At 48.9% G+C, this 24,085-nt stretch overlaps 2 protein-coding genes across 2 annotated transcripts in view; one reads left to right on the forward strand and one right to left on the reverse strand.

The window, feature by feature from the left end:
* Positions 1–396: 396 nt before the first annotated feature.
* On the reverse strand, positions 397–11,625 carry MON1A (MON1 homolog A, secretory trafficking associated). The gene is made up of 6 exons (XM_040358784.1): positions 11,524–11,625; positions 11,218–11,357; positions 9,115–9,567; positions 6,413–7,178; positions 4,991–5,138; positions 397–863 (listed from the first exon to the last, which is right to left on the reverse strand). The coding sequence occupies exons 2-6, from the start codon at positions 11,348–11,350 to the stop codon at positions 723–725; spliced, it is 1,641 nt and encodes a 546-aa protein (XP_040214718.1). The 5' UTR covers positions 11,351–11,357; positions 11,524–11,625; the 3' UTR covers positions 397–722.
* A 735-nt stretch (positions 11,626–12,360) lies between these two features.
* Positions 12,361–24,085, forward strand: part of LOC120944980 (RNA-binding protein 6-like) — a 53,910-nt gene continuing 42,185 nt past the window's right edge. Inside the window, exons 1-4 of the mRNA XM_040358783.1 lie at positions 12,361–12,467; positions 13,771–13,844; positions 17,491–19,822; positions 20,992–21,081. Coding sequence (XP_040214717.1) covers positions 13,786–13,844; positions 17,491–19,822; positions 20,992–21,081 — 2,481 coding nt within the window. The 5' untranslated portion in view covers positions 12,361–12,467; positions 13,771–13,785. The remainder of the gene's footprint in view (positions 12,468–13,770; positions 13,845–17,490; positions 19,823–20,991; positions 21,082–24,085) is intronic.

Consider the following 24,085-nt stretch of genomic DNA (forward strand, 5'->3'; position numbering starts at 1 on the left):
GGCTGCTCCTTCTAATAGCAGGGGCAGCCAATGTTACGTATACCCGTCGTTCCCGCGTCGCAAAGTTTAAATTTTACGTTGTTTGCGTAAGTGAATCGTGAATGCCGCTGGACGCCATTTACGTTCACTTTGAAGCAAATGACGTCCTTGCGACGTCATTTGCCGCAATGCACGTCGGGAAAGTTTCCCGACGGAGCATGCGCCCTACGCTCGGCGCCGTAACGCGCCTAATTTAAATGATTCCCGCCCCCTACGGGATCATTTAAATTGCGCACGCTTACACCGGGCATTTTGCCGGAGCGCCCACGCAATTTACGGAGCTTCTGCTCCGTGAATCAAGGGTAGCGCAGATAATTTGCGGGGGCGCAGGGCAAAAACGGTGCCCTGCGCCTCCGTAAAAACTGCGCAAAGCTACCTGAATCTACCCCACTGAGTTTATAGGCTCCAAACCCCCCCCCATGCCATTCCTTCTTCTATACATCAAACCAACCTTTCCTAAAAACAGGTATATATTTAGAGGCGAAATAACGGAAATCAGTCATCATTACAGTCGCTCCAAGCATCCGGCGACACGAGAGAAGCGTGATGAGCTAGAGCTACCAATCACAGCGCAGAGGATTCTGGGAAATCCCATCCAATGGGCACCCTCGACACCTCTAAAGGAAGGTTCCTCCGTCAGTATATGTGCTGTCCAAAAGCAGATGTGGGTTTCACCATCACAGTCAGTATGTGGGAGAGCTCAGGATGAACAGGCGGTCCTCTTCCTTGCGGATCCATCGCAGCAGGCGAGAGACCCCGCTGACAGCTGATGACTTTGTCCCCAGAGGACTGAAACAAACGTAGAGTTCGAAAGCCTCCGTCACCTGCAGAGAGGAAAATGATAAAAGGTCATAGAGGACAGACAAACTACCTGCTGAAACATGGAGAAGCAGAAGTACTAAGTGGAAAATAGGTCAGTGCACTTCCTGTGCCTAGGCACTCCTGCTATCAGTGCACTTCCTGTGCCTAGGCACTCCTGCTATCAGTGCACTTCCTGTGCCTGGGCACTCCTGCTATCAGTGCACTTCCTGTGCCTGGGCACTCCTGCTATCAGTGCACTTCCTGTGCCTGGGCACTCCTGCTATCAGTGCACTTCCTGTGCCTGGGCACTCCTGCTATCAGTGCACTTCCTGTGCCTAGGCATTCCTGTACTTTATCTTCATAGCTGTATATCTGCAGTCAGTGGTGTAACTAGAACCTTCAAGGCCCCCCTGACCCCCGGCCGGTGCCCTTCCCTCTGAGCCCGGTGGCGGAACGCCAGGGCCTGGTCGCAAATGTGATCTTTGCGACCCTGGTAGTTTTGCCACTGGTGTCGGTAGTTTTTGAATTTTTTTACAATATTATGTTTTATTATTATTTATTTACAATTTCTAAGGAGCCCTGTTGGGGGTCTTTGGTGAGATATCAGGGGTCTAAACAGACCTCTGATATTCTACCTTTGAGACAGAAAAAAGAGATTGAGAACACCTCAATCGCAGCCTCAGCAGCACAGATTAAATGGACAGGAATAGTTCTGTACAGAGGCTTCCCGTTCATTCACAAACTGAAGAATAGTAAACACAGTTTAATATGCCACAGTTATGAATGAACAGAGTCAGTGATTGGTACTGATCACTGACTCTCCATTCAGAAAAAGAAGAGGCCAGTAAATCAGACATTTACCTGCCCCTTCCCCGCTCTCCATCCTGACACATCCCCTGCAGCGGCCAGCGGGGGAGAGTGGAACCTGGCAGAGCTGCAGGGGACAAGGGGGGCCAGAAAAGAGCACACAGGGGGCAGTAGAAGGAAACTGGATAGGAGGAGAGGCGGAGGACAGAGGAATTTATCTCTCCAATTTTCCTGCTTCTCCTCCTCTCTCTCCCGCAGGCATTCAGCTGCTGCAGGAGGAAAAAATTGAGAGATTGATTCCTCTATATGCAGCTGCTCCCGCTGCTTCTCCTATCCAGGCTTACAGGGGGGCAGCCATGCAGGCCCCCTACAGCATTGGGACACGTCGCAATTGCGACCCCTGTAGGTACGCCCCTGTCCGCAGTGTCAGATGATCTAAGTAACTGTTGCCTATAACTGCCAGCCTCGGAGGATTTGGAGAGAGAGATTTGGTGATGTCACTAGTGTGCTGATCACGGTTTTCCTTGCTGGAGAAGAAGCTGTACCTGGGAGCTTCGAGTGGAAAGCTCTCCCTGCTTCTGATTCATCCATTCTGTGGATCTGTGCTTCTTCCACCTCTACAATTACCCCACCAGTCATCAGGGGGGGCAGCTCCGACATGAGGAAACAAAGCCCTGCCTCCAACAAGATGGATGTCTCTAAACGATGTCACATGATGGATGTCACAGTGCCTGGTAAGGCAGTAATGATGAACATATCCCCTGCAAGGAGAGCACAGGAAATGCTGGGGGCTAAGTGTTTGCCCTCTGCTTGTTTATTTTGACACAGCCCCCTGTTACTGCAAACCTCATTAGATTTGAAGTGAGATTTGATGATGTTACTTTGCTGCTCACTATTGGAGAGGAAGTTGTACCTGAGGACCTGCAGTGCAAGGATCCCCCTGCTACTGCCTCATCCATTCTGTGTGCCTCAGCCACCTTTTTTATTACCCCACTACACATCAAAGGGGAGAAGCTCTGACACGAGGAAGCAAAGCCCTGCCTCCGACAAGATATCTGCCTCTACACATCATCATAATACAGAACGAGGTACAGCAAGTTGGTAGTAATGTATATATCCTCTGCAGGAAGAACACAGGAAATGCTGAGGACTAGGTCTTTGCGATTTTAATTTTTTTAGGCGCAGCTCCCTGTTACGGCTAGCCTCAAAAGGTATTGACTGAGATTTAGTGACATCACTACTGCTGATCACCGTTTTCCTTACTGCAGAGGAAGCAGTACCCGAGGACCTGCAGCGCAAGGATCCCCCTGCTACTGCCTCATCCATTCTGTAGATCTGTGCCTCAGCAAACCTTTTTTATTACCCCACTACACATCAAAGGGGAGAAGCTCTGACACGAGAAAGCAAAGCCCTACCTCTACCAAGATGGCTGCCTCTACACATAGAAATAATACAGAACGAGGTACAGCAAGTCGGTAATGTATATATCCCTTGCAGGAAGAACACAGGAAATACTGGGGACTAGGTCTTTGCCCTCTGATTTTTATTTTTTGGGCGCAGCTCCCTGTTACTGCTAGCCTCAGAAGGTATGGAATAAGATTTAGTGATATCACTAATGCTGATCACTGTTTTCCTTACTGGAGAGGAAGCTGTATCTGGGGACCTTCAGCGCAAGGATCCCCCTGCTTCTACCTCATCCATTCTTTTTATCTGTGCCGACTCCGCCTCTTATTACTCCACTAGTCATCAAGGGGAGAAGCTCTGGCATGAGGAAGCAAAGCCCTACCTCTACCAAGATAGCTGCCTCTACACATAGACATAATACAGACCGAGGTACAGCAAGTCGGTAATAATGTATATATCCTCTGCAGGAAGAACACAGGAAATGCTGAGGACTAGGTCTTTGCCCTCTGATTTTTTTGGGGGGTGCAGCTCCCTGTTACTGCTAGCCTCAGAAGGTATGGAATAAGATTTAGTGATATCACTAATGCTGATCACTGTTTTCCTTACTGGAGAGGAAGCTGTATCTGGGGACCTTCAGCGCAAGGATCCCCCTGCTTCTACCTCATCCATTCTTTTTATCTGTGCCGACTCCGCCTCTTATTACTCCACTAGTCATCAAGGGGAGAAGCTCTGGCATGAGGAAGCAAAGCCCTACCTCTACCAAGATAGCTGCCTCTACACATAGACATAATACAGACCGAGGTACAGCAAGTCGGTAATAATGTATATATCCTCTGCAGGAAGAACACAGGAAATGCTGAGGACTAGGTCTTTGCCCTCTGATTTTTTTGGGGGGTGCAGCTCCCTGTTACTGCTAGCCTCAGAAGGTATGAATTGAGATTTAGTCATATCACTAATGCTGATCACTGTTTTCCTTACTGGAGAGGAAGCAGTACCTGGAGACCTGTAATGCAAGGATCTACCTGCTTCTGTTTCATCCATTCTGTGGATTATTCCACCACTAAAGTCTTGCGTCTAACCAAGATGGCTGCCCTAATGCAGAACATGGCATGGCAAGTCAGTAATGCTGTATATATCCCATACAGGGAAAACACAGGAAATCCTGGGGACTAGGTCTCTGCCCTCTGATTTTTCTATTTTTTGGGTGCAGCTCCCTGTTACTGCTAGCCTCAGAAAGTATGGAATGAGATTTAGTGATATCACTACTGCTGATCACCGTTTTCCTTTTTGGAGAGGAAGCTGTACCTGGGGACCTGTAATGCAAGGATCTACCTGCTTCTGCTTCATTCATTCTGTGGATTATTCCACCACTAGGCCTTGCCCCTAACCAAGATGGCTGCCCTAATGCAGAACATGGCATGGCAAGTCAGTAATGATGTATATATCCTGTGCAGCTCCCTGTTACTGCTAGCCTCAGAAGGTATGAATTGAGATTTAGTCATATCACTAATGCTGATCACTGTTTTCCTTACTGGAGAGGAAGCTGTACCTGGAGACCTGTAATGCAAGGATCTACCTGCTTCTGCTTCATCCATTCTGTGGATTACTATACCACTAAGCCTTGTCCCTAACCAAGATGGCTGCTCTCATGCAGAACATGGCATGGTAAGTCAGTAATAGGGAATAGACTAGCTATAGAGAGCCCATAGGCGTTACTGATGACCAGCCATTTGACTTCTCCCTGCAATATTCTGGGCACAGCTTCCTCTATATTGACATTGTACAATGAAGACTCCACTATCAATCACATACGGCTTCATGGCAGCAAGTTGCAAAACCTGCTCTGTATCCTGTCGGATTATTACAAGTTCTTGTAGGCGAGAATATTTGTCAGAATCAGGAAAGAGACTCACTGGAATCCTCTTTGAGGGACACTTACCCAGGCCAGTATGTTCTCATGGGCTCCCAAGTGGTAGACGGTGATCAGGGGACGGGCGCTGCAGTGCGCTCTGCCGTGCAGGTACTGATATAATTCCACCAGCCGCTTTCTTTCCTGATCGGTGTCATAGGGAGCCACCATGGCGGGACTGTAGAGAGATCACATGGTCATTCTTTCCTGAATTCATCAGCAGGTATGCAGTATTTTTCATTTTTACTTCCCAGCCCATTCTACAGCCAACATGTACAAAAACTGCTACCCAATAGGAACAGCTTACAAAGAACTCGCTGAACAAATAGGTCTTCCTTGCGCTCTCTTTCTCCTGTAAGCCCCCCCCCCCCCCACGTCCCAGTAGAGCGCACACATTAGATCAGTGATGGTGAACCTTGTTACCCCAGATGTTCTGGACCCCTTTACATTACACGGCCCCGAACCTCTGGTTCCCCTTACGTTACACAGCCCCCTGAACTATACACAGCCCCTGCACCTCTGGTTTCCATTACATTACACAGCCCCCTGCACCTCTGGCCCCCTTTACATTACACAGCACCCTACACCTCTGGTTCCCCTTACGTTACACAGACCCCACAACCCTTAGCTGGCCTCCCCTATCGGCAAACCTTATAGAAACCCTGGCCAGTCTCCCCTCTCTGCTCACCTTATTGGACCCCTTAGCTGATCTTCCCTAGTGGTACATCTTATTGACCCCCGAGCCAGCATACCAGTGATGGTGAACCTTGGCACCCCAGATGTTTTGGAACTACATTTCCCATGGTGCTCCTGCACCCTGCAGTGTAGTTGAGCATCATGGGAAATTTAGTTCCAAAACATCTGGGGTGCCAAGGTTCACTGTCACTGCCCTATACTGTATCTTATTGGACCACTGTCCAGCATCCCCTATACCAGGGATGTCCAAACTGCGGCCCTGGGGCCAAATGCAGTCTTTTGCGTGCCTTAATGCGGCCCCTGGGACACTATTCCATCCACTCCAATGGGACATAATTCTTGTTGCTGACAACAATGGGGCACTACTCCTCCAACTGACACCATCAATTATTTCCATTGACACCAACAATGGGGCACTAGTCCTCCTACTGACACCAAAGATATTGTATTATTTACTCCCACTGGACATTTTCTACTCCCAATGGCCCTAGTCTGGCCCCCCTAAAGTCTGAAGGACCGTAAACTGACCCTTTGTTTAGAAAGTTTGGAGACCCCTGCCCTATACTGTATCTTATTGGACTCTGGCCAGTTTCCCCTATACTGTATCTTATTGGACTCTGGCCGGTTTCCCATACTTGTACACTTCATTAAAACACCCTTGGCTGGCCTCCCCTATTAGCCCACCTTATTGAATCCCTGGCCAGTCTTCCCTATCCGCACGCCTTATTAGGCCACCAGCTGGTATCTCTTGCTCACCTGGTGAGAAGCCCGGAGCTCTTCGATTTGTAAAGGAAATGTCTCAGTTCTGGGATCCCGATCTGTGCGACATCATAGAAGGGGTTCCTCAGTGCCTCCATCAGCGGGGCCCACACTCCCTTCTTCTCCAGCCTCTCCACGATCTTTCTCTTGCAGTCCGAGACTGTGAAGAAGTCCTCTCGGTCAGTGGACACCATCAGGAGGCAGAGTTCAGGCTTGTGGCTCAGATACGAGATGTGAGCGTGGAAGAAGCCAGAGGCATTGAATTTGGGGAGGCAGATTGGTGTCCAGGCCTCGCCTTCTCTGAAGGAGCTGGAGGAGGTGACCAGGTTGAAGAGCAGGTGGAGGTCAATGGGGTGCAAATACTGGTCCTTCTTCCTGACCAGGGTCACCAGCTGGTTATTGGACATCAGAATGGAGAAGACCAAGCTTTTGGCCTTGGCTTGCTGAAGGCAGTACATGGCCGAATCTCGCAGGCTGGCCGCCATGGGCAGACAACGCACTGCCCCCAGGAGGAAGCTGGGGTCAACGTCCATGGAATCCAGCAGCTTGTCTGTGATGCGCTCGGAGCCGGAGAGGAGCTGGCGTAGGTCGTAGCTGGCTCTCTGCTGGAAGAAATGGTGGAGCTGAGTCCCGGTGACCAGGCTCACAATTTGATAGTAAACGTACAGCAACTCCTGAGCGATTTCCTGCTCCGACTGCTGAGTGTGCGACACCGACACCAAGACCAGAGGAGAGCGACGCACAAACACCACCTTATATCCATCTGCAACAAAGAAACAAAAAACTGTACCGGAAATAGGGGCGGGGCAAGCACATGGGTATACTTCTAAAACCATTTCTTACCTTCATTAACTGCTTCAAGACCGCCACATAGCAGATTTACTGCTACAGGGCGGCTCTCCTGTGCCTGCCTCTGACAGACGCAAGTGAGGAAAAGCCGATTACCGGCTTTTCCTGTTTACATCGTGATCAACCGTGATTGGACACGGCTGATCACGTGGTAAAGAGTCTCCGTCGGAGACTCTTTACCTAGATCGGTGTTGGGTGGTGTCAGACCGACACCCTGCAACAACGATCGCCGTGATGCGCGCCCTTCGGGGGGCCGCGCAGCGGCTCAATATCCTGAGGACGTCATATGACGTCCAGTCAGGATATTGAAACCACTTTGCCGACGTCAATCTGCAATTGGCGGGCGGCAAGTGGTTAATCACACCAGAAGACGATCTACGGGTGTCGGAGACTGGATGTCTGCAGGCCACCACCGATCGTCAGTAAAACACACAGAACGGCCATCTGCCTATGTAAACAAAGCAGATCTCCGTTCTGGCAGTGGGGAAGTTGGATTCTGCGTTCCTGCAAAGGAAGGGAACAAAATCCACCTCTTCCCCTAGTAAAAGCAGCACACTTTTATTTGCCCCCCCCAAAAAAAAATGTATTTGGGTACAGTGTCACATGACACAGTAATTGACAGACAAATTATCACAGCGCTGGAAACAGAATAAAACATCCTGGGAAGGAAGGAAGGGCTATCACAGGCTGGTACTTAAGTGGTTAAAGGAAAGTTGCACTCACAGTGTAGTGATTCAGGGGATGGCGCTGATGTCGTCACATCAGCATCGCTCTCCGGATCATCCTGGAGCCCCCTTCCTGCACATCCCATGAATGGCCCCCATTATAATTTAAACTACAGTGGAACCTAATCCGTTCCAGGAGAATGCTCATAATCCAAAGCACTCGCATATCAAAGCCAGTTTCCCCATTGAAGTCAATGGAAATGAAAATAATTTGTTCCACATTGACTTCAATGGCATGCAATACCGCATGCGGCCAGGGGCGGGCGCCGGAGAGCCTCGGAAAGGTCCGAGGACAGTTCGGCTGACCTCAGTAAAGCTTGGAAAGACTCTCTTTCTGAGGTTTGCCGAGGTCAGCCCAGCTGTCCTATGCCCTTTCCGAACGGCGCTGATCGGCTCCGAACAGCACCATTCGGCTCTGGCGCCCCCCCACCTCAGGCCAAGCACAGTACTGCACTTTGGGCTGAATCCTGCTCGTTTTGCGAGCCGAGTTAGGATACTTTAAAACACAGCGCTCGTATTGCGAAACTCTCATTAACCGCGTTATTCGCAATCCGAGGTTCCACTGTAACTAAGTATAAAAGACAGATAAGAATAGTCAAAAATTAAGAGCTGAAGTTGGAAGCAAATCTCAGATTTTTGCCCCCCCCCCTTTTTTTTTTTATTCCTGAGCCTCCCTATTGGTCAGTAAGGCCACCCATGGCTTTACAAGGCCAATAGGAAGGTTTTGGAAGTAGCATGGGGCAGGCACAGCAGCCTCTTTTACCGGCACAGCTGTGATCGGGATATAACTTCAGCTGCCCACATCTCATGATCTGCAGAGTGTCCTGTTCAGGTAAACTAGCCTCCGATTCGGAAGATCTCATCACATGTTTAGGATGAAGTGTTGAGGACTGTAATAGGTGCCATGAGAACACATAATGGGGGTGATTTACTAAAACTAGAGCGTTCAAGATCTGGTGCAGCTGTGCATGGCAGCCAATCAGCCTCTAACTTCAGCTTGTTCAATAAAGTTTTTACCAAAAAAAAAAAAAAGCTGATTGACTGCCATGCACAGCTGCACCAGATTTTTCACTCTCTAGCTTTAGTAAATAACCCCCCTATATAATAAATCTACCCCCGTTCTACCTGCGTGGATGGAGCGGATGGCGTTCTTCTCCGATTCCAGAAAGGACACCAGTGCCATCATCACTCCGGCTGTGCTCGAGAGCGCCTCCTCTGACCGGTACCGAGAATACACCGGCTTCCCAGCTTCGCTCAGGACAAAGACGTGTTTTTGGTGCCCGTACCAGTCATCCAGAACACGACTCCCGCCGTCCCCTTCTGGGCTGGATGAAGGAGCGGTGTCTTCCTGTCCCTGGTCAGGGGCCTCCCCCTCCTCCGGGCTCTGCTCCATACTCTGTACAGAGCTGACACTCAGCTGAGTGCTGAGCTTGCTGAAGTCCTCGCTGATCTGCTCAATGCTGCTGATCTCCACACTGCCGTCTGGGCCGGGACTCCGGGGGAGGGGAACCTCCACCTCTCCAGTGAGGTCTTCATAAGACTGGGCGTGGACAAACATGGCTTCATCCTGGCCCGCCCCTGAGGAGAGAGAAATAGAGAAGACGGAAGAGGGAAGAGAGGAGGGAGGAAGAAGGAAGAGAGGAGGAGGGAAGAGGAAAGAGGAGGAGGGAAGAGGGAAGAGGGAAAAGGGGAGGAGGGAAGAGGGAGGAGAGGGAAGAGAGGAGAGGGAAGAGAGAAGAGGGAAGAGAGGAGAGGGAACAGAGGAAGAGGGAACAGAGGAGAGGGAACAGAGGAAGAGGGAACAGAGGAGAGGGAAGAGAGGAGAGAGAAGAGAAGAGAGAGAAGAGAAGAGAGAAGAGGGAAGAGGGGAGAGGGAAGAGAGGAGGAGGAGGGAAGAGGGAAGGAGAGGAGGAGAAGAGAGGGGAGGAGGAAGAGAGGGGAGGAGGAAGAGAGGGAAGGAGGAAAAAGAAAGAAGAAGGAAGAAGGAGGAAGGAGGAAGAAGGGAAGGAGGAAGGAGGAAGGAGGAAGGAGGAAGGAGGAAGGAGGAAGAAGGGAAGGAGGAAGAAGGGAAGAATAAAGAAGAAGGAGGAAGAAGAAGGAAAAGGAAGAAGGAAAAAGGAAGAAAGAAAGAAGAAGGGAAGAAGAAGGAAAAAGGAAGAAGGAAAAAGGAAGAAGGAAAAAGGAAGAAGGAAGAAGGAAAAAGGAAGAAGGAAAAAGGAAGAAGGAAAAAGGAAGAAGGAAAAAGGAAGAAGGAAGAAAGAAGAAGGGAAGAAGAAGGAAGAAAGGAAGAAGGAAGAAGGAAGAAGAAGGAAAAAGGAAGGAAGAAGGAAAAAGGAAGAAGAATGAAGAAAGAAGAAGGGAAGAAGGAAGAAGAAGAAGAAGGAAGGAAGGAAGGAAGGAAGGAAGGAAGGAAGGAAGGAAGGAAGGAAGGAGGGAGGGAGGAAGGAAGGAAGGAAGGAAGGAAGGCAGGAGGGAAGAAGGAAAAAGGAAAAAGGAAGAAGGAGGAAGAAAGAATATATAAAAAAAATATTTTTCTCAGTTTAGTCCGATACGTATTCTTCTACATATTTTTGGTAAAAAAAACTAACAAAAAAATTGCAATAAGCGTTTGTTGACTGGTTTGCGCAAAAATTATTGCGTCTACAAAATAGGGGGTAGTTTTATGGCATTTTTATTAATAATTTTTTATTTTTTTTACTAGTAATGGCGGCGATCAGCGATTTTTATCGTGACTGCGACATTACGGCCGACACATCGGATGCTTTTGACACCATTTTGGGACCATTCACATTTATACGGCGATCAGTGCTATAAAAATGCACTGATTACTGTTTAAAAAAAAAAATGACACTGGCGCTGAAGGGGTTAAGTGTGTCCTAGGGAGTGATTCTAACTGTTAGGGGGCGTGGCTACGAGTGACACATCACTGATCGCTGCTCCCGATGACGGGGAACAGACGATCGGTGCTGTGTCACTAGGAAGAACGGGGAGATGTTGTTGTAATTACACTGACATCTCCCCGTTCTTCAGCTCCGTGACCCGATCGCGGGACACCGGCGGACATCGAGTCCGCGCACTGCGGGGGCGCGGTCACGGAGTGCGCGACCACACGGCGGCAAATTAAAGGGGACGTACCTGTACGCCCATTTGCCTGTCTGTGCCATTCTGTCTACGTAAATCTGCGTGCGGCGGTCACCCAGGTGACCCACCCAACCCATCAATACTCACCTGGCTCGGTGCCCTGGGTCAGGGCGGGGGCGGGGCTCTCGGAGCGCGGGATCTCCGGGGCGGCGGACAGTATGGAGGAAGTCGGGGTCACTCCGGGGTGTCGCTCCACCTTGTCGTGGACGTCAGAAGCCATAAATGTCCTGTACAGTGGAGACAATACATTTTATAAACACATTACTGCAGGTTACCCATAGCAACCACCTCTACTTCCTGTCACCTGACACCAGGAAGCTGATTGGCTGGCTCCTGTGTCAGAATCCCTCCCCCCCCTCAGTGTAAGCAGAACCCTCCGAACCTTCACATTACCTGTCCGATCACCGCAGGACCCCCGGTGCATTGTGGGGCCTCCCCGCCCCCTAGCGAGCTTCACACACAGCCCCGCCCACACTCCTCCTACCTGTATAGAGGCGGGCTTACTTCCTGTTTATTGTGGCTCCTCCCCAAGCCCCGCCCCACACAGGCTGACCTGCTTACAGCGCCTAGTGGCCCCTCCCCATTATTTCCAAGCTACTACCTCCAACAAAGGCCGAGCCGCTTTGAGTGACTTGTGGTCCCGCCCACATCATTCCCAAGCTCCACCCCTCCACTCTTCTACCAGCCCCGCCCCACACTCCTCCTACCTCCAACAAAGGCCGAGCCGCTTTGAGTGACGTGTGGTCCCGCCCCCATCATTCCCAAGCTCCGCCCCTCTACGCTTCTCCCAGCCCCGCCCAACACTCCTCCTACCTCCAACAAAGGCCGAGCCGCTTTCAGTGACTTGTGGTCCCGCCCCCATCATTCCCAAGCTCCACCCCTCTACGCTTCTACCAGCCCCGCCCCACACTCCTACTTTTACACAGGCTGACCTACTTCCAGTAAGATGTGGCTCCTCCCCCCAATTCTCAATCCCCGCCCAACACTCCTCTCACATCTACAGAACCTTACGGGGCGACCCTTTGTTGCATCATGGCTCCTCCCCATTATTCACAGGATCCGCCCCCCCCCAGGCGGGCTTCACATACACACAGCTCCGCCCAACACTCCTCTCTCCTTTACAGAGGCTGACTTACTTCCGATGCGCTCCTCCCCTGTTATTCCAAAGCTCCGCCCACAGCGGGCTGCGCTCTCTCTCTCACGCAGCCCCGCCCACCACTTGTCCCTCCCTTCCTCCTTTGCCGAGGCTGACGTACTTCCGGTGCGGGGCGGAAGTGGAAGACGGAGCTGGCGCTGGGCGAGCGGAGGAGGATCCGCATCGGGGGACCAACAGGGCCGTGAGTGAGACCGCCATTGTCCGTCTATGTATAGCGCCAACGTGTGCCATGGAGGCGTACAGAGAGGTCTCCGATCAGTCACAGGAGCTTACACTCTAATAATAATAATAGTGGGGGGGGACATTAGAGTGTAAGCTCCTCTGTTACAGACACTGATGTGATTGGCTCAGTGTTCTCTGTACAGCACTACGGTATATGTCAGAGCTATATAAATTAAAACTAAAACTATTATTATATATCTCTGACATATACCGCAGCGCTGTACAGAGATCACTGAGCCAATCACAGCAGTCTCTGTACCAGAAGAGCTTACACTCTAATGTCCCCTCCCCCCCAGTCACACACTATTATTGTAGTAGGACATTAGAGTGTAAGCTCCTCTGGTACAGAGACGAATGTGATTGGCTCAGTGATCTCTGTACAGCGCTGCGGTATATGTCAGAGCTATATAATCTAAACTGTCCCCCCCCCCCACAGTCACATTTATTATTATACATGTATATTGCTCTGACATATACCGCAGTGTTGTACACAATGGTCTGGATTCACGTAGGAGCGCGCATCTTTGTGCGGGCGTAACGTATCCTATTTACGTTACGCCTCCGCAACTTTGACAGGCAAGTGCAGTATTCTCAAACCAAAGTTGCGGCGGTGTAGCGTAAATAGGCCGGCCTAATTCAAATGTGGAAGATGTGGGCGTGCGTTATGTAAATTTTATGTGACCCCCACGTAAATGGCGCTTTTTACCAACGGCGCATGCGCCGTCCGTGAAAGTATCCCAGTGCGCATGCTCAAAAATAAACCCGCAAGAAGCCAATGCTTTCGACGTGAACGTAAATGACGCCCAGCCCTATTCGCGAACGACTTACGCAAACGACGTAAAACGTGAAAAATTTGACGCTGTTCCGACGTCCATACCTAACATTGGTACGCCTCATATAGCAGGGGTAACTTTACGCCGGAAAAAGCCTTACGTAAACGGCGTATCTGTACTGCGCCGGGCGTATGTTCGTGAATAGGCGTATCTAGCCGATATACATATTTCTAGGCGTAAATCAGCGTACACGCCCCTAGCGGCCAGCGTAAATATGCAGTTAAGATACGACGGCGTAAGAGACTTACGCTGGTCGTATCTTATACAAATTCTGGCGTATCTGATTCTTTGAATCAGGCGCCAAGATACGACGCCTCAGACTCAGAGATACGACGGCGTATCTCCTACGTGAATCCGGGCCAATGTTATTTTCGGACCCCCGTGTTATTCTCTCACTATAGATTGATATTTGGTCTTTTCTTTCTCCAGGTGGTTGATTTTCGGATGTCGTATAACGCAGAGAAGATGTGGGACAGTCCTCGCCCGTCGTTCGGGGCATTCCGGTGAGTTTTTGTGCCCGGTGGTTACGATTGGCTCCGAGGTTGAGTTTTTCTGACCAGCGCGGGAGCCGCACACGTGGGGGGTCAGGATCTTAGTTTTGCACTTACATGATAGAAATTTAGGTATAACTCCGGCATGTGATGGAAGTGACCGGGCAGCTTCCGTGGACCCCCAATAGTGTGGTCCCCCCCCCCCCATAGCGAGTGTCACCGGGTAGAGAGGAATGAGACCAGTAAGGATGAGCTCCGGCGTGTTCGCATAGAACACGTGCGGAGCCCGCCAGGAAGTCGGCACCCGCGCTGCGCTAATCACAGCCAGGCAGACATTTCCCGATCTCTGCAGCCGAGCATCGGACAATGTCTGCCTGGCTGTGATTAGCGCAGCGCGGGTGCCGACTTCCTGGCAAGCTCCGCACGTGTTCTATGCGAACACGCCGGAGCTCATCCTTAGAGACCAGTAAATGTCTGTTCACTGATCATCCCACCAGGCCTTCAGGAGAAAGATCGAGACCATCTCTTCTGAGGGAATGGATACCAAGCGCCCAGAGGCGATTCAGTTCGCGTGTGTTGCCCTATATAAGATTCTCACTCATCCCTGGCTTGGAAGGGACATGCATGGAGTCTCTTCCGGGTTCAGCTGTCGCATTTCCCAGCCGCTGTGGCCAGTGAAGAAGCTAAACTGTACTCCTGTTAGCTTCAGGGGAGGGCAGGTAAGAATTCAGGGTCCTAATTCTCCTGTAGGTGGCGATATAGCCCAGTTGTCTTAAACTCCTGATTCCCCTTAAAGCGTAGTTCCACCCAAAAGTGGAATTTCCGCTTATCTGATTTTGCCCGGTGCCACATTTGGCACCTTTTTGGGGGGGGTTTAGGTACCCTGTCCCCACGTCCAGGAGACCAGGCCGCGGTGAAGTGCATCAGCAGCTTGGCCTCCCTCCCCTTCTGCCAGGCCAGTGCGAGAGAGCTTTGTGCATGCATGCGACCCGGCCTTGAAGCCGAAAGGCTACACTGCGGGGTTCCCTTACCGGCAATAGTGGTGGCAGCCCCCGACCTGCGGTGCCGACATCTCTGGGCTCCAAGACAGGTACGTTTCTTAACATTAAAAATCAGCAGCTGCAGTATGTTTACTGTTCAGCAGGCAGAGCTGTATTGTATGCCTAGAGCTGCACGATTAATCGTCAAGAATCGTTATCGTAATATTTTTTATTTCCCCGTTGCGAATCTTGACAAATTATTTTATTTCCCGATCTTTCTATGCAGAGAATTCTCTGCTCTGAGTCAAAAGAAAGGAGGAAAAAATCCGGGCAGTCTGCCAAGTATCAGAACATTCTTTAGCAGTGTAACTTTAAACATTGTATCAATTTGTATTTTACATCAAAGGAATAGACTTCTGTGTGTAATTTAGGAAAGTTTAAGCACTAAACCTTTTTCTGACATTATTTGTTTTCAAGTTTTAAAATATTTAATTTTTTTGCTAGAAAATTACTTGGAACCTCCAAGCATAATATATATATATATATATATTAGTAAGGGGTTAGCTCGGCGTGTGACATCCTGAGTGGGTTCACTACACACTGAATTATACAGAGAGGCAGCCGTGGGTGGTGGAAAAACAAGGGTTATGTTTTTTTTTCTTCCATATTGCTGGAAACAAGTGCAAGCAACAAAACAGCATAAACAAAATAAAACATAAAATAAACCCTGGCCACTTGGGCCGTCTACCTTCACAACACAGGAACCTATCTATGGAGTCTGGCACAGCCTACTGCTGGGCAGACACTGCTGGTCTTCCAGCAGAAAACAATAGTCTTTTTGATTTTCTTATCACACAGCAAAGATATCAACTACCACTTCACCTTCAGAAGTCTTCCTCAGCTCACTGCTCTCCTTAACTCAACAAGCCTCAGGATGCAGCATTGAGTAGTAATCCTCTGGACAACTTATAGAGGCCTTAATTTCCTCATTCTGAACAGCTGAAGCTATCCAACGTCCTTAAACCTTTCTGGCTACTTCAGCAGCCGACACCCGATAGTAATTGGTGAATTTTCTAAACAAGGCAGAAATGTATCTCCTGTCTGTGACAACACCCCCAGATTTACCTGACTTCCTGTCACAATATATATATATTCTAATCTATATATATATTCTAATCTATATCTATCTCTAATATAGTGTTTTAGTAGAGACCACAGAGAAAAAAATGGTGGTTGTTGCAATATATTTTGTCGCACTGTATTTGCACAGTGGTCTTTCAAATACTTTAATGAATAAAAAAAAAAAAAAAAAACGAACCAGTAAAGTTACCCCAAATGTTTTTGTATAATGTTAAAGATTTTACACTGTGAGAATCGTAAGAAAATCTTGATCTTTATTCGAAGCAAAAATATTCTAATTTTGCCCAGAATCGTGCCGCTCTAATGAGAAAAGAAAGAGGGAGCACCACCCTTGTGCATTATCCTTGGGTTGTTTTATTCAAGTAAAATAAAAAGAACTTCTGTATATACTCGAGTATAAGCCGAGTTTTTCAGCCCTTTCTTTTTTTTCTTTTTTCTTAGAGCTGAAAATACCCCCCTCGGCTTCCTCCTGGTCCAGTCCCGTTCCGTGATAGGCATTTGACACTGTGTTCAGTGTTCCACCTATGACGGACGTTCTTTCATCCTAGGACTCGGTTTCCCAGCAGACGCTGTGTTCAGTGTTCCGCCTGTCACAGACCTTCTTTTGGGGTCTGCTGGGAAACCGAGTCCTAGGATGAAAGAACATCCGTCATAGGTGGAACACTGAACACAGTGTCAAACGCATATCACGGGACAGGACCAGGAGGAAGCCGCAAGTTTTAAAAAAAAATGGACACCCGCACCGCAGCCTGTCAAAGATTTCAGGTACGCTGCAATGGGCACAGTGAGGCGTGCAAATGGGCATCGGTGACCCTCTTTTCCGCTGACAGTAGCTGCTGCATTCTCACCCTAGGCTTATACTCGAGTCAATACGTTTTCCCATTTTTTATTTTTTTTTCGTGATAAAATTGGGTGCCTCGGGTCGGCCTATACTTGAGTATATGCGGTACTTACAAACAAATAGTAAAAGCTTGGGATACAGGTGATCTCCAGAAGACAAAAATCTATCTTGAGACAACAGGCTCTAGGTGGTAACAGAGGATATTCAAGGGCCACTGCCGGCTGACACGATTCAAAAGGGATACCTTATTCCTCAGAGCCCAGCAGTGTTGCCTCCTTCAGCTACACGTGTTTGTGTGTGTGTATATGTATGTGTGTGTATATATATATATATATATATATATATATATATATATATATATATATATATATATATATATATATATATTACACGCACAGGCATTCAGGAGGCAACAACCCAAGCATAATGCACAAGGGTCGCGCACCTTCTTTCTTTTCTCGTTTGACTGTTAGGATACCCCTATCCTTGAGGGCAGCATCGCCTGTGACATTATCCACTACAAGCTTTAGTCCATCCGGTACTCAGGAGTGTTTGTTTTTCTGCTATCAAAATATAGTGCTGCTTTACTCTGCTTTCATCTTTTTTTTGTGGGGGGGGGGGTGTTTAATGCCTGCTTTCAGCTTCTGTTTGTTATGGAGTCCATAGTAAACCTTCTGTTTTTTTCTTTCTCTTACAGGGGTCGTACAGGAGAGTCTTACTCTCCAAGGTGGCCGCATGGTCTTGATCCAAGAATGAGGGGACGTAGTCCTTTACCGTTTCGGGGTGGAGCTGTACCTCCTGGTCCTCCTTACACCAGCCAAGGAGGGGTTCCTTTCAGCTATAGAGATGCAGGGAGGGGCCAAGAAGGAGCTTGGGAAGAGAGCAGACCGGCGCCAAAGGAGCAGATGAACATCCTGAGAAGAGGGGCGCAATCGGCGAATTTTAGAGACGTGGCGGATATGCATTATTCAGAGCAGGGTCTAGCCCCTGATATGGACTATAGAGAAAGGGAAGTTCTAGAGCAGAGAAAGTGGAAGACGCCAGATGTGGACTATAGAGCTGAGGAAGGGCAGAGCATCGGCTACAGGGTGAGGCTTCCACCGCCCGACTATAGGGATCAGGATACCTCGGAATACAGAAGAAAGTTGATTGCAGAAAAGGAGCACCGAGAAAGAGAGATCTTAGAACTGGAGCACCGAAAGAGATTGGCAACCGCTCTTGATTATAGGCAGAGGCACGCTGCCGAAATGGAGTACAAGTTACGACTGGACGGTATACTGAATCGTAGAGAAAGAGAAGAAGAAATTCTACTGAGGGAGAGAGATTACGCCGAGCGCCTACTGAGGGAGAGGGAGGTTCTGGAACGGATGCGAGATAGGGATGCCGTGGCCATGGTCCTCAGAGATAGGGAGGCTAAGGGCTTGGCCCTTAGAGACAGGGAGGCTGCCGCCCTGCTTTTCCGGGAGAGGGAAGTTATGGATTACTCAGAGGGGGGGCTACCTGTACGGGTTAGAGAGTCTACAGACCTTGATTTACGGGTTAAAGAAGCTGACAAGGATTTCATGGGAAGAGAGAGAGATTTGGAGTATCAGGAGAGCCTGCCTAGGAAGTACTCGGAAAGTGGAACCTTGTCCTATCAGCAGAGCTTGTCTAGACAATACTCAGAAAGTGGAACCACGTCCATCCCGTATAGGGAGCAAAAGAAGACCGATCTGGAGTACATGGAGGTAGAACATCAAGAGAAAGACGCTTTAAATGCCGGGACTGCAAAAGGCACTGCGGTGAATAAGAAGTCTGCAGAAATGCCTTACAGACAAGGCAAGGCAGCTCATGTGAGCTATGAAAAGGGGGAGTCCCAGGCCCAAATGGCAGAATTCCCTAAACACACCGACACGGACTACCGTGAGAAGGAGTGCGCGGACTCCGATTACCGTGGCAAAGAGAGTTCGGACTCTGACTATCGGAGCCGAGAAAATGCCGACGTAAACTACCGAGACCTGAAGACCACCAACGTAAACTACCAACAAGAAGCAAAGACTGCCGACGTAAACTACCGTGACACAAAGACCTCCGATTCAGATTACCGGGGGAAGGAAAGCGTAGATTCAGATTACCGGGAGCGAGAGAGCACAGACACGGATTATCGGCACAGCGCAGTTAAAGAAAGCACCGAGAAAATGGAGACCGGAAGTAATTTTTTGGCATCCAATATGGAAAGGGATGAAAAAGCGAAATCAACAGCCGGTTTTCCTTTGCTACCAAAGGAAATGGATGGGAAGACGGGCCCCAAAAAAGTTGAAACAATTCCATTTTTGTCTTTCAGCGAAGAAGAGTTGTCATCGTTGGCCAGTATAATTGCTGAGGCTCAGTCCAAACCTCCCACAGAGGTTCAAGCACCAAGCAGCTCGAAACAAAGTTGTCCTGGGAAACTGGACACCGATTTTCGAGAGAGACCAAAGCCGGAAGTTAATAGCGGAGCCAAGGAACCGGCAGAGAAAGCTTCGGGATATGCAGCACACGGCACCCCTAAGGAGCTCTGTTCAGGCGATCAGGACTTGCGCAGTAAAGACAGCTTCCCTAAGGTCCCTATCAAGGTGGAAGCCGATCAAGACTTGCGGACCAGTGCACCTGTTCAGAAGGATGAGGATCTCCGAGGTGGAGATACAAAGACCCCTGAGGAATTCTTTGCCCAGAATTCTCTACTTATGGACTTTCTGCGACTGGCAGCCAAAGAGCTAAGAGGGAAAACTAATGTGCCAGAGGCTAAAGATGAGCCCACCACTCTCGCCCCTGCCGTACCTGCTCCCAGTGCTGCTGCCGCCGAAACGTTTCACCCAGATCTCGTCACCAGGCCTGCCAGACCGTTAGGCCCAGGAAGCAGCCTGGCCCCAGGGATTGAATACCTGTGCGGAGAGGACATAGATTATAGGAACATGGACTTCAATGATGTTGACCTGAGAGTTAGTCACAGACCAGATAAACGTTTGGCAGAGAAAAGAGCTCGTGAAGACCCTCAGCCTGGGAGTAAGGTAGGTACAGATCATGAAGTTGCATTGTATTTACTGTACGGTGTATTGTTCCTCAAATTGCAGGTAGCAATTAAACTCCTTTTAAGTAGGGCTCCTCCCATTCCAGTGTCAAGACTATTATTGAGCAGGACCCTCTTCCTGTTTGATGCCTTTTTAATTGAATAGGGTGCCTCCCCTTCCTGTATCGTGCCCTGCTAGAGGAGGGCTCCTCCCCTTCCTGTATCGTGCCCTGCTAGAGGAGGGCTCCTCCCCTTCCTGTATCGTGCCCTGCTAGAAGGGTTCCTGACCCCACCCCCCTCCCCTGACACATCTTTATTAAGTGTCGCTCCTCCCTTCCTGTGTCGTCTTTTTAGACTAGGCTCCTTTTCAGATTGGCTTCACCTTGCAGGTCTCTGCCAAAAGACAGCGCCTCCTGATGCTCACCGAATCCTAATTGTAGGGCGGGCGTGGCATTTTGGCGAAGACTTGCTGGCTGAAGCCGATACGATCAGCCACCATGATGTGAAGACCAGAAGAGCGACGTCTTTCCCATTTTATTGTACACCTTGCTTCAGATAGGCTGCACCACTTTACCTGAAGGTCTCTGGAATGTAATACCTGGCTTTGAGTGGTCGTCCTCTTCCTGTGCCGTGCCTTTGGGCAGGGCTCCTCCCCTTCCTGTGCCGTGCCTTTGGGCAGGGCTCCTCCCTTTCCTGTGCCGTGCCTTTGGGCAGGGCTCCTCCCTTTCCTGTGCCGTGCCTTTGGGCAGGGCTCCTCCCTTTCCTGTGCCGTGCCTTTGGGCAGGGCCCCTCCCCTTCCCGTGCCTTTGGGCAGGGCCCCTCCCTTCCCCGTGCTTTTGGGCAGGGCTCCTTCCCTTCCTGTGCCGTGCCTTAATTAAAGAGATCAGACTGTTTAAACCAGGGATATGCAATTCGCGGACCTCCAGCTGTTGCAGAACTACAAGTTTCCCATGAGGCGTAGCAAGACTGACAGCCACAAGCATGACACCCAGATGCAGAGGCATGATGGGACTTGTAGTTTTGCAACCGCTGGAGGTCCGCTAATTGCATATCCCTGGTTTAAACAATTAAAAGTCAGCAGCTGACTTTAATCGTCGAGTGGTTAATTTTACGTTTTGTATTTTTGTGGGGTAAGAACTGTGTCTTATTCAATTATATTTTCTCCACCAGGATAAGGACTATCGCAGGACACCCATACCTGAAGGGGCTACGAAGGTCATCTGGCTGGAGGGTCTTCCCACTGGAGCCTCTCGGGAAGAGGTAGGTTGGGGGGGCACAGGGAGACCTCAAATACGGCTCAGCTAGGTTAAGCTCTGCAAGGAAGGGAGATAGTGTTTTGTTTAATAAAACATACAATTTTAGTAGCGTGGAAAGCCGCAGAAAGAAATATAACCCATGTCACTTTCTGAAGGCATAGTGCCGGCCCACCCAAGTGAATGGGGTCACTCTGCATGCACCCCAACAATACTAAGCCTCCTTACTGCCTCCCCAGTGCTCTTTGAAGAGCGATCTGAATGCAACCAACACCGTCTTTTTCCAGAGCAACCAAACAATTCTGGCAGTTGTGGCTGCAGTTTTTTTGGTCTAGAATTTTCCACTTCCTAATAGGTGATTGAACAATACTGACTGGCATATTCAAGGCTTTGGATATCCTTTTTTATAAAGTTCCATTGCCTTGTTACGCAGGTCTTTTGATAGTTATTTTTTGCTTTTCATTATCTATCCTGCTCAGTACATCAACGTAAGAGTCAACAAACTCATTGACTATTTATGCACAGACACTAAGTTCATTTTCGAAAGCCACAGATGTGGAAAATTACCCTTAAATTGCCATTGTAACCCGTGTGTGTCACCTTGTGTGTCTGTGCCAAGGACAAACATTGCAGGGGATGGAAACTTTTCATTAGTGCCATTTGGGGGAATTTCTGTTGTTATGATTTAATAAGGAGCCAAACTACTACACTATATTACCAAAAGTATTGGGACGCCTGCCTTTACACGCACACGATCTTTAATGGCATCCAGTCTTAGTCCGTAGGCTTCAATATTGAGTTGGCCCCGCCCTTTGCAGCTATAACAGCTTTAAGTCTTCTGGGAAAGCCGTCCACAAGGTTTAGGAGGGTGTCTATGGGAATGTTTGACCATTCTTCCAGAAGAGCATTTGTGAGGTCAGGCACTGATGTTGAACTAGAAGGCCTGGAACGCAGTCTTCGCTCTAATTTATCCCAGAGGTCTTCTATCAGATTGAGGCAGGCCAGTCAAGTTCCTCCACTCCAAACTCACTCATCCATGTCTTTATGGACCTTGCTTTGTGCACTGGTCCAAATCATTTGGTGTAAGGGAGGGGGGGTGAATATGGTGTGGGGTAGTGTAATGGTCACCACCGTTTACGATATTCCATTCCATCGCCCCACGACCGCTTATCCGACAAGCCAGCAGACACGATCCATAAGAATTCCCTCAGAAAGACGAGACATACGCTCTGTGTTCTGTATCAAATGAATGAACCAATGCTTTAATGGTTAGCTCTCTTATATACAGTACAGGCATGTTACAGTTAATCAAAGAAACTCTCCACCCACACATCACACAGTGGGGCTTCAATCACATTCTTTTAGATAATGACATTCAGAGGAGTTAATTATCCCCCAGATGTTCGGACTCCGCCAATAAGCGATTCACCTGCATAATACACATTCCTATGTCAGACGTTTTGGCACCGATCTGACATAATTAACATGACCTAATTACTACAGTTGACAAGTACATTCCACACACAAAACAGTATTAGCATACATAGAGAAGGGTCTTGGGAACAAGGCTGAATTAACACCTAAAAGCTAGACATCTGACCTTTACAGACTTAATTAGCATCTCACAATGGAATGTCTAGGAACAGACGCAATTAACACCTCAAAAGCATGTTTCCCCCCCCCCCCCCCATTGAATGAAAACACTCCATTCGGAGTCAAACTTTAACAACTTGTAATATTCCAAGATATCCTGCAAAACATGAATTATCAGTAATGTCCCATCTCATGTAATTTAAAATTAATATTTCTCAGTCACTCTATGCCCAAAAGGGGCATAGGATGACCCTAGACCCAAGAGTCATTAGTGACGCTGGCACAGGAGTACCCCCCCATCCTTCCAAAGTCTCTGGGTGTCCAGGGCCATTCTGTTACAGGTAGTTTTTCACAAATGCCCTTCTGGAAGAATGGTCAAACCTTCTTACAGACACCCTTCTAAACCTTGTGGACGGCATTCCCAGAAGAGGTGAAGCTGTTATAGCTGCAAAGGGCGGGGCCAACTCAATATTGAACCCTACAGACCAAGACTGGGATGTCATTAAAGTTCATGTGTGTGTATAAAGGCAGGCGTCCCAATACTTTTGGCAATATAGTGTACATAATTGGCTTCATATCATCACTATCCTTGAGTAAGACAGTTACAGTTTTTTGGCATGATCAGTCAGATTTTCAATGTCTGCCAAAATGTCACCATTTCTGCCAGAGGATGCAAATTTTTGAGCACGACTGTATGTAATGTCCATAAAGATCTGCACATGCTCAGTGCAGTATGCACCCAATAGTATTAGGCAGCAGAAGCCTGAACTGCCGACAGCAATTGATCTATGGAACCCTGAACACCAAAGTCCACCAAATTCCGGCTCTTCATCTGCATAGATCAGACTGATGGTCGTATGGTGATCCGGGGCCCCTGTGTTCTTATTTCCTTCCTCGTACCTGTCTGAAGAGGACCACGCCATAGTGCAGTGTAGCCCATCTTTATTATGGTTCCCCGTGTTGTATGTTCAAAGAAGGTCTTCCTACCTAATGAGAGTTTTTTGCATCGGACATCTACAGAAAAAAGAAGGAAGACGACGGAGCCCTTATGGTGTAGACGGGATTGTTGCGAACGGCAAAACAATATTGATAACACAATGTGACCATCTGAGGAGGCGGTGATCAACGCAAGGCCTACTGTCTATGCATCCTTGGTGCAGCACCTGTGCAGAATATACCGATTTCCTCGTAGCGGAGGTCAAGGACGCTCTTGATGCCTTGGGGGGAGTCCACTCATAGGTCTGCTGAAAGGACATCGGAATGTAAGGATGGACTTGATCCCTTAAGGACCCAAGACATTCGCTTCACCTCAGTATTACTACATACAGCGCCGCTTCCAGTTTGCGTGATGACGTCACTAGCTCCACCCGACACATTTCGCCCAATGTCCACATGACTTCCTCAAGTTGAAAAAAAAG

Source organism: Rana temporaria, chromosome 7 (assembly GCF_905171775.1).
Source record: "Rana temporaria chromosome 7, aRanTem1.1, whole genome shotgun sequence".
Taxonomy (NCBI): domain Eukaryota; kingdom Metazoa; phylum Chordata; class Amphibia; order Anura; family Ranidae; genus Rana; species Rana temporaria.